The sequence below is a fragment of the Capra hircus genome, chromosome 16 (genome assembly GCF_001704415.2).
Source record: "Capra hircus breed San Clemente chromosome 16, ASM170441v1, whole genome shotgun sequence".
Classification (NCBI taxonomy): Eukaryota; Metazoa; Chordata; class Mammalia; order Artiodactyla; family Bovidae; genus Capra; species Capra hircus.
The window spans coordinates 22254517-22265081 of record NC_030823.1 but is presented as its reverse complement, the minus strand read 5'-3'; the positions used below and the strand labels follow the sequence as shown (position 1 = coordinate 22265081).

General features: G+C 41.1%; 1 protein-coding gene across 1 annotated transcript in view; it reads left to right on the top strand.

Annotated features, from left to right (window-relative positions):
* Positions 869–10565, top strand: part of RAB3GAP2 (RAB3 GTPase activating non-catalytic protein subunit 2) — a 101927-nt gene continuing 92230 nt past the window's right edge. Inside the window, exon 1 of the mRNA XM_005690485.3 lies at positions 869–1113. Within this exon, the coding sequence (XP_005690542.1) occupies positions 999–1113 (115 nt within the window). The 5' untranslated portion in view covers positions 869–998. The remainder of the gene's footprint in view (positions 1114–10565) is intronic.

Below are 10565 nucleotides of genomic sequence, written 5' to 3'. Positions count from 1 at the left end.
ATTTATTGAGCACTATGTGCCAAGTCCTGGGAAGAGACACTGAATATAAAGGACACAAAATGACATCCCAACCTTCAGGAATTTACAAGGAAGTCTGTTCCTGAAACTGGCAACACCTCCATCCCAACAAAACAAAACAACAACTTGGTGAGGTTCCCTGTTATGCTATGAACTTACTTCTTTTCTTCCTAGCATCATGATAATTTCAGTAAAATAGTTGAGTAATTAATAGCTTACTATCCATGTCAACCATCAGAATTTTAAGCTCCATGGAACAAGTATTTCACCTCTTTTGGTCTCTGCTTTATACTGAAAGCCTTGCGTGCCTGACACAGAAGAGGAGCAATGTATTTGTTGAATGGACGGAGAAACGAATGAAAAAGCAAACGGATGTCGGAAAACAATAGAGTACAATACAGTATAATACGTACTGTATTAGGCGTGCATAGTGTGACGAGAATTTATATGAGGCGTTTAAAACTAGGCTTGACGGGGCTGACTTCCAGAAGAGAAATGATTTTTCCAAACTCAGATACTTGCATGATACCGTCCCCCACTGGCCTGGCAGTAGCTTAACAGGTATTATTCTCTACCAGGCCATCCAGAAGACCGGTTACATGGCTCAAAGGCCGGCGTAGACAACGTTCAATGAGGTCACCTCTGGCTAAGAGCCAGAATGAATAAAAGGGTTCATCCCCGGTGCGGATGCAGAACCCGGACTGAAGCCGGATCCCGGCCTCCACCGCGACGTTATACCCCGCGGACGCTGCCGGTCAGGTGACTCGGCCTTCGCCCGCCAGGGCGCCTGGGTTGTCCCGCGCATGCGCAGTGCTCCGGGCGGTGGAACCGAGGGCGCTGACAGCTTCCGGTTTGGTTTCCCCGCCCCCGGCGTGGCTGGAGCTCTCCGGGCTCCGCGGTGGCGGCTGGAGCAGCGGCGGGGTGGCGGGGGGCAGGGCGTGGTGAGGTAAGGTGAATGCCCGAGCGGGGTTCCCGGAGCCATGGCCTGCTCCATTGTCCAGTTCTGCTCCTTCCAGGACCTCCAAGCTGCGCGGGACTTCCTCTTCCCTCATCTGCGGGAGGAGACCCCCAGCGGCGCCGTGAGGAGGGACCCCAGTAAGTGCCCCCGCCTCGCCGCTCCCTTCCCCGCCTCCTCCCGTGGGACCTGCGCGGCGGGCTCTGGTCTCCCGCCCGCCCTGGCGGTCCTAGTTCCTCCCTCGCCTCCCCTTTCCTCTCCGCGCGGATCCTCTGCCGTGCGTCCTGAAGCCGTGTCCGCCTGCCCCGACTGCGTCGGTGTTGTCTTCCTGTCGCCTAAGCCACTCCGCCCTCTGGCCAAACACTGCGTCTGGCTTGCTCTGCTCTCTGCCTAGCCCACTTCCCCACCCTCCAACTCTTACTTTTCTCTCGGAGTCTCTTCGTTGTCTCCCCCCCTCCCTCCGGCCGGGGTCCCCGGTTCCACACCGCCTGCCCCGTGATCGCATCCTCCTCCCGACTCCTCGCCAGCTGTCAGCGCGCTAGCCTGGTTTCGCCTCAGCCCCCACGCTCCTCCGTGTTTGGGACTGTGTGGCCTTCTGCTGCTTCCCTTTCCGAAAGTGTCTGGCATCGCCCACTCTCTGCCTTCTTCCATCCCCTTTCTTCCCATTCAGGTTTAGAAAATAAGTGATTGACAAGTGAGAGACTCCTAAGGTGGTGAGTTGGAGGCTCCCAAATAAAGGAAAATAACCTGTCAGGGAGGGAGAAGCCACATCAGGAGTTAAAATCACAGCAGCTTGGCCATGAAAAGTTAATGAGATGAGAAGCCTTCTGTCTGTTATTATCATCAAACAGCGTGACTTGCCCACGTAGTGTAAAACCCCAAGTCTGTTTATTAGCTGCCGCAGAATTCCTTAGAATTTCCTACGTTTTACCTTTTAAAGGGGGTATGTATTGAGTGTCAGTTTTTTTGTTTCCATTTTACTGCAAAGCCGTATGTCCAAAGTGCTGTTACTTCGTGCTATATTGGAATGGTGATGAAAAGCCCAGTAAATAAGTTTCTCTCCGTTTTTAAAATTTAGAAGGTATCAAATCACACCTATTTATGAATATTAGCTCTGTGCCGGTCGATAGTGCTGCCAATCAAGTGATACTGATGGTCTCTGTCCTCTAGGAGCAGTATAGTTTACTGGGACAAATAAGTTAACCCTTCCTGTACAGTGTGAACCATATATATACATATGGCACTAGGAGATACAGTCTTTAAAGTGGGGGTACTTAAGTCTACCTTTGAAGTGGCCCTTAGATGAATAGGGGAGAGGGAATAGCACCTGTAGAGGAAGGGAGGCCTGAAATGGCATGATATTTAGCTAAGAAAGGCTGAATGAATGACTGAAGAGGACGGTGTGAGGAAAAGAGCCATAAAGGTAATAAGGAGCTTGATCATGAGAAGCCTTGTGAAAGGAGTCAGATGCATCTGAAGACGTTAAGCAAAGAAATGATGTGATAAAATTTGTCCTTAATGGAATCAGCAGAGTTCTTGCATACTTGTTAAGTGTGTTGGCAGCAGTATGGAGGAGAGATAGGAAGCAGGGAACTTCATTCTGAGGATATTTCAATAACCCATGCAAAAGTGATGCAAGCATGGACTAAAGTAGCTTCAGCAGGACTTGAGATCAGCGGCTAGATCAGGAAGATATTAAGAAAGAATCTGCAGGACCTAGTGAAGATCTGGTGCTGGGGGTTGTAGCTGGTGAGTGAGAGGGAGGTGAGGTTGCCTTTGGCTTTTGACTTGGGCAAGGGTTTCTAATGAAAGGGAAAGAAGGAGATTGGTTTTGGATCTTTTACATCTTAAATGCTTCTAGTTTGTCCAGTTTCAAATGTATGCAGTGTCCAGTCGAACAGGTTTAAAACTTAATAAGGATCCCTGGCCTCGAGGTGTTAACTCAGGAGTTACCAGGAAAAAGTGTCAGTCTGTCTCAAGGGTCAGGAATATAGTGAAATGAATGCAGGACTGAAGATGTAACCATAGAGGAGCACTGAAGTTTAAGTCAAATAGAGGTGAGTGGGAAGAAGACTGAACAGAAAGAGGAAAACTAGATGAAAGTAATGCCCCAGAAGTGAGAGAGAATCCGATGAAAGGGGGGAATGGTCAGTAGTTGTGAATGCAGCAGAGATCAGCTAGGATGAGGATGGAAAAGCATTCATTGGCTTTGGGAGGATGGAGGTGACTAGGACCTTAGGACAGTTTCAGGGGAAGGGCGGGAGAGGAGTTAAAAAGTAAATTTGCCTGTTCCGAGGAGCCAGGTTGTGAATGATGGTGGACATAGGACTGCAGATAAAGGATGCAGAGGAAAGACCACATTTCCTCTATTCCAATGCCATCCCCTTGTCCCGGCCACCATATTCTCTCACGTGCTCGATGGAACTACTGGTCTTTTAACAGATCATCCTGCTTCTCTGGTTGGCTTTGGTCTTTTTCTTAATGTATGATAGTTTGTATCAGCTAATCCCAATCTCCCAGTCCTTCCCGCTCCTAACCCCCTCCCCTGTGGCAACCACAAGTCTGTTCTGTGTCCTTAAGTCTGTGTTTCTTTTGTAGATATGTTCATTTGTGTTGTATTTTAGATTTCAAGTGTAAGTGATGCATGGTATTTGTCTTTTTCTGACTTACTTTGTTTAGTATGATAATCTCTAGGTCCATCCATGTTGCTGCAAATGGCATATTTCATTCTTATTAATGGCTGAGTAATAGTCCGTTGTGTGTGTATATATACACACACACACCACATTTTCCTTATCCATTCATCTCTTGTGGACATTTAGATTGGTTCCTTGTCTTGGCTGTTGCGAATAGTGCTGCTGTGAACATAGGGGTGCATGTAGCTTTTTGAATTACAGTTTTGTCTGGGTATATGCTCAGGAGTGGGATTGCTGGTGGGTCATAAGTTGGGTCTATTTTTAGTTGTTGTTTTTTTTTTTTTAGGAACCTCCATACTGTTTTCCGTAGTGACTGAACCAACTTATATTCCCAGTAACAGTGTAAGAAGGTTCTCTTTTCTCCATACCCTCTCTAGACTTGTTAATTTGTAGGCTTGTTAATGGTTTCCTGTAGTTAGTTCCAAAAGCTGTCAAAGTGAACTTTTAAAGACAGTTTAATCATAACAGTCTTCTCTGTATAACTGTCTGTGATTTCAGTTAAACTTAATATAAAATCCAAAGTTCTCACATGGCTTAAAGGAACTTGAGGCCCCACTTCCTGCTGCTTCTTGTACCTCATACTCTTCTCCCCTTATTTCTTATGCTTCAGACACTTTTTTGTTGTTAAAGCTGTGATGTGCTTAGTCGCTTAGTCATGTCCGACTCTTTGCGACCCTTTGGACTGTAGCCTGCCAGGCTCCTCTGTCCATGGGATTCTCCAGGCAAGAGAATCTCCACTACAGTGGGTTGCCATGCCCTCCTCCAGGGATGTTCCCAACCCAGGGATCGAACCCAAGTCTTCCTCATTGCAGGTGGATTCTTTACCGTCTAAGCCTCCAGGGAAATCCACCAAGCTCGTTTGTACCTGAGACCATTGCCCTTGCTCTTGTCCCCACCTTGGATGTTCTCTGCAGATCCTTGCATGCCCAGTGCATCTCAGAGAGAGCTTTTTGGAGTACGTAATCTAAAACAGCCGTCACTGTTTCCTTTCTTCTCATTTGTTACTTGCATTCCTTTCATCTTGTTTATTTTCATCACCAAGTTTGTATTGTCCAGTATGGTCGTTTCTTGCCAGAACTAGCCGTTGAAATGTGGCAGCTGCTGCTGAGGAACAGAATTTTTAATTTTACTTAATTTTAATTAAATTTAAATAGTCAGATATGGCTGGTGGTTACCATGTTGTATGGCACAGTTATGAATGTTGAAATTTAGGCAGCTACAGATTGAATACTTGTGCAGGGTCACACAGTGAAGAGTAGCCATAGGCTATGAATTTGATCCAGGTGTTTGGGAATATAATCATACCCCAGACATCAGATTAATTTATAATATGCCTGTGAGTTTTTAAATATTTAATTTATTACCCTTTTAAATAAAATTCTTTGATATATGTATATTGGTATTATTGTGGCTACTAGCAATTCAAGTGGAAAATAAGTGGAGAGAGAACCTCTAAATCAGTGAACTCCTCTGCCAGATCTGTATTTTACAGTTAAAATGGTGCTTTAATTTAGAAACGAAAGTCTGAAAAATAGCTTGTCCTGTTGTAAATAGTTTACTTGGAATTCTTGGAATGACTGGTTTACAGATCTCAGTAATCACTCTGCCCATCTTCTACAAAACATCAGGCTTTGTGAAGAGTTCATCATTAAGAAAATACAAACCTTAATTTTTGTGAGGGTGAAAATTTGCATTGTAAAAATGAAGTTATGGTGGTATTTGGTTTTACTTTTCTTCACTTTGTTATTGTTGTAAATGATTATTGGGAAACAAATCATGTGATCATTTTATTTAGCTTATATAGTTTTGCTTTTAGAATGTGTCTTTAAAAATATATATTTATTTGATTTCGTTGGTTGCTGCATGATGGATCTTCTTTGCATCATGAAGGGTCTTTCGTTGCGAAGCACGGATTCTCTAGATGTGACACTCAGGCTTAGTAGTTGGGGCACATGGGCTCAATTGCTCTGCTACATGTGAGATCTTAGTTCCCCAATCAGAGATAGAACTTGTTTCTTTTTTTTTATTTAAAAAAATTTTTATTTTTACTTTATTTTACTTTACAATACTGTATTGGTTTTGCCATACATTGACATGAATCCACTACGGGTGTACATGCGATCCCAAACATGAACCCTCCCTCCCACCTCCCTCCCCACAACATCCCTCTGGGTCATCCTCGTGCACCAGCCCCAAGCATGCTGTATCCTGCATCGGACATAGACTGGTGATTCGATTCTTACATGATAGTATACATGTTTCAATGCCATATTCCCAAATCATCCCACCCTCTCCCTCTCCCTCTGAGTCCAAAAGTCCACTATACACCTCTGAGTCTTTTTTGCTGTCTTGCATACAGTTTCTTGCTTTACAAGGTGGATTCTTAACCACTGGACCACCAGGGAAGCCTCAAGTTTATATAGCTTAATTTCTTATACCAGCTCATCTCTGGAGGATATGTAAACAGCCCCCTCCCGCAAAAAAAAGAAAACTGAATTACTTGTCATGATTTGTCCTAGGCAGCTGATAATTTTGAAGACTTGTCTGTTGGTTTAATGGTTTTGTTTGTTTCTTTTTTTAATGTGGATGGCTGCTGTTGACAAAGTGAGACCAAGTACTGGGAACCCTGAACTCAAAACTACACCTCTATGTTTGAATTGTCAGAGAATAAATAACAGTATGACTTTATGTTACTTTGTATCATCAACTATAAAATGAGACTGTCGCCTATTGCTTTAAAAGAGATCTTGAACCCTATTTCCCAGTCTTTAATTAATACTAATAAATGTTAATAATTGTGCTCTTAGTTGCTCAGTTATGTCCGACTCTTTGCAACCCCATGGACCGTAGCCTGCCAGGCTCCTCTGTCCTTGGAATTCTCCAGGCAAGAATACTATAGTGGGTTGCCATGCCCTCCTCCAGGGGATCTTCCCAATCCAAGGATCGTACCCAGGTCTCCCTCATTGCAAGCGATTAGTAACTGGTTCTACTCAATCAGATGCTGTTTTAGACATAAAATTTGCTCTCATATTTTGAAATTTTGGAGATGGGCAATAGTATAGGTCCCCCCCTGGCCTACAGTGACACAATTTCCAGGGAGATTGGATTTCTGTACCAGAGTTTTCTGATATTTATAATTGCTGAATTCGATTCCTGGGTTGGGAGGATCCCCTGGAGAAGGGAACAGCCACCCACTCCAGTATTCTGGGTGAATTCCATGGAGAGAGGAACCTGGTGGTCTACAAACCATGGGGTCGCAGAGTTGGACAGGACTGAGTGACTTTCATTTCATTTTTTTAGGCAAAGAAAAAACAGAAGGGAGAGAAAGAAAGAAATACACGTACAGATAGGGAGAATCAGACTATTTGGAGATAATTTACATATTATAATATTGTGGATCTATTAATTTACCTGGGCTTCCCTGGTGGCTCAGTTGGTAAAGAATCTGCCTGCAATGTGGGAGACCTGGGTTTGATCTCTGGGTTGGGAAGATCGTCTGGAGGAGAACATGACAACCCACTCCAGTATTCTGGCCTGGAGCATCCTCATGGACAGAGGGGCCTGGCAAGCTGCAGTCCATGGGGTTGCAAAGAGTTGGGCACAACTGAGCAACTAAGCACTGCACAGCACACTAATCTACCTAATAGTAAGTTAATTTTCTGTTAACATTCTAATGAGGTAGAACAGCCTCTACTTCCCTTCTTGCTCTTTTATCAGAAAGATAGAAGAAGATAAAGCATAAGGAAATTACCTTGGAGTCATCAATTGAAGTTTGTATTTGTTCATTCACTAAGGAAAGTATGCTTTTTAGGATAACCTAAAGTCATGGACTCAATTTGGAATATTATAAATGGTATAAAGTACCCATTTTTTTATGCTGAGTGAAATGCTTTCATTTGTTTGTGATCATAGTAGGGAGAGAAAAGTAATCTGAAAGTAGAATATTTATAAGAATTTCTGAAAATTTTTAGTTATTGCACTTCAGTAGCTGTTTAAGGTTGGAAGAGGATCTTAGGAGATAAATTTCTGTCGGTGACAAAACTGACACATGACTAGTTAATTCCTTTATTCAGCTGGTACTTATTGAGCATCTACTATGTACAAAGTAGTCCTAAATGTAAATAAAATAGGTCGCTCTCCTCAAGGACCTTTGAGCCAATAAAGGAAATAAATATGTAAAAGAAGTGTTAGAGGTGCTGTGCTATAATTTGCCATATGATAGTTGGAGAATGAAGGAGTGTTGGCTCATGCTATATAGTAGACTCAGAAAAGTCTTCATGAAGGAACTGTTTTCACTATGTTTTAATGGTTTCACAGAGGTTCAGGTGGAGAGAAAATGGCCAGGCAAGGGATGTGAAACAGTATGGGGTTCAGAAAGATGCAGATAGTAAATTCTGGTGGAAAAGTGGGATATGGTAGGGTAAAGAGAGAGATTGGCAGAGGAATTTAGATTTTATGCAGTAGAAAGGAAATAAGAATACTTAGGAATTACAAGGAAGTTTGCTCAGGGTTATTAGGGAACAGGTAGTTTTAAATAGACTAGTTTCCAGATGCACCTAAGTAAATGCCTACGTTCCCACCCTACCTTCTGCTTTACTACACAAAGGCTTACTTCTCACACATTTTAAATATTATAGTAAGTTGCTTCCAAAGCATGTAAGCAGAAATTTGTGTTTAAGTCTCTGTAAACTCCACCTCCCATCCATCTCAACAAGAGATTTCCAAATAATATTTGCTATTTATGTTTAATAATTATTTCTCAAAGTTTGTGATAATGTATGTTTTTTCAATTATCTGCTTCTAATAATAATTGTAATAAAACAAGATAACTTCATATTTAGAGCCTTAGATCCCAAGAAAATTTTTTTTGTCAATTCTTAACTCTTTTTGCAGAGAAACTTTTGGACTGATGATACATATCTGTATTACATTAAAATAGCATTCTGTGGAGGAAATAGAATGAAGATAAGAATTCAGTGAGAAAAAAGAACTTATAAAATTATTCTTAGAGACACTAATAGTTTTAAAATGGGTATTTGTGGGTATTATTTCCCCAAAGTATTTAGAATCCACTGAATAAATTTAAAAGGATGATATAAATACTATATTAAAATATCCATGTTTAGTATTTCAGAAATTACATTTTTGTCCAGGAGGTATATATTATTGAAAAATTCTTTTGGGGTGTATATAATCAGAAAGTGTGAAGACATTCTGTGGAGCTGTTGTTCCCAGTTTTTTTTTCTCTTTTTCATTATAACATGCATAAAAAATGAGACCTAGGCCCTGAATAGTGAAAACAATTTTGAAGAAGGAGGAAGAAGTTGGAGGACTTTACTTTTTTATTTTCAAAATGTATACAAAGCTATAGCAATCAAAAATGTGGTACTGGCATAAAGACAGAGTAATGGAATAATGGATTAGAGAGAGCTCAGAAATAAACCCTTGCATATATGATCAGGTGATTTTTGACAAGGGTGTCAAGACCACTCAAGGGGGAAAGGACAGTCTATTCAACAAATGGTGTTGGGAAAACTGCATATCCAAATACAAAAGAATGAAGTTGGACACTTTCTTATACCACATTCAAAAATTAACAAAAAAAAGATTAAAGACCTAAATGTAAGACTTATCACTATAAAATTCATAGAGGAAAGCATCAGGGGAAAATTAATGACGTTGGATTTGGCAGTGGGTTTTTGGTTATAACACCAAAAATACAGGCAAAAAAGCAAAAATAGGTAAATGGGGCTGTATCAGACCATAAGACTTGTGAATTGAAAGATGCAGTCAACAAAGTGAAAATGTGGCCTACAGAATGGGAGAAAATATTTACAAATCATATATCTGATAAAGGATCTATATTCAGAATAACTAATTTCTACAGCCTAGTAAAGCAAAATATAACAAGTAAAAACTGAGCAAAGACTTGAATAGATTTTTTACCAAAGATGTTATAGAAATGACCAGAAAGCATATGAAAGATATTCAGTATCATGAATCATGAGAAATGCAAATAAAAACCACAATAAGGCATCACCTCAAAGAAAAAAAAAAAAGGCATCACCTCACACTCACTAGCTTGGCTTCTATTTAAAAACTCAAAACAGAATAACAAGTGTTGGCAACAATATGGAGAAACTGGAACTCTGTACACTAAAATTGTGCAACTGCTATGGAAAACTGAATTTAAAAATTAAAAAAAATAGAATTACTGTATGATTGAGCAATCTCACTTAGGGGTGTATATCCAGAAGAACTGAAAATAGTATCTAGAAGAGATACTTGCACACCCATAATCATAGAGGGATAGTTCATAAAAGCCAAGGAGTGGGACCAACTGAAATGTCCATCGATTGTTGAGTGGAATGAGGTATATATATATATATATATATGTATAAAATGGAATATTATTTGGCCGTTAAAAAGAGGGAAATGTTATCACATGTGACAACATGAATGACCTTGAGAACATTATGCTGTGTGTAGCCAGTCTGAAAAAAATAAATGCATGATGCCATTTATATGAGTTATCTAAAGCAGTTAAAGTCATGCAAACAGGAGGTAGAATGGTAGTTACTAGGAGCTAGGGAGAGGGAGAAAAGGAGTCTTGTTTAATGAGTATTGCAGTCTCAAATTTGCAAGATGGCAAAGTTCTGAAGCTCTGTTTCACAACAATGTCAGTAAACACTACTGTGCACATAAAAATGGTTATGACAGCTTTTATGTTGTGTGTTAACAGTAAAATATATAAATTAGTATGATGATAAAGAAATAGGTCGTAAAATGTAAAACAAAGCTGTTCATGGTGAGAAGTGACCTGCTAGAAGTTTCAGCAGCCCCAGGTGCTACCAAGCTATCCTGAGAGCCGAGAGGATCAATGTCTTGGCTCATCT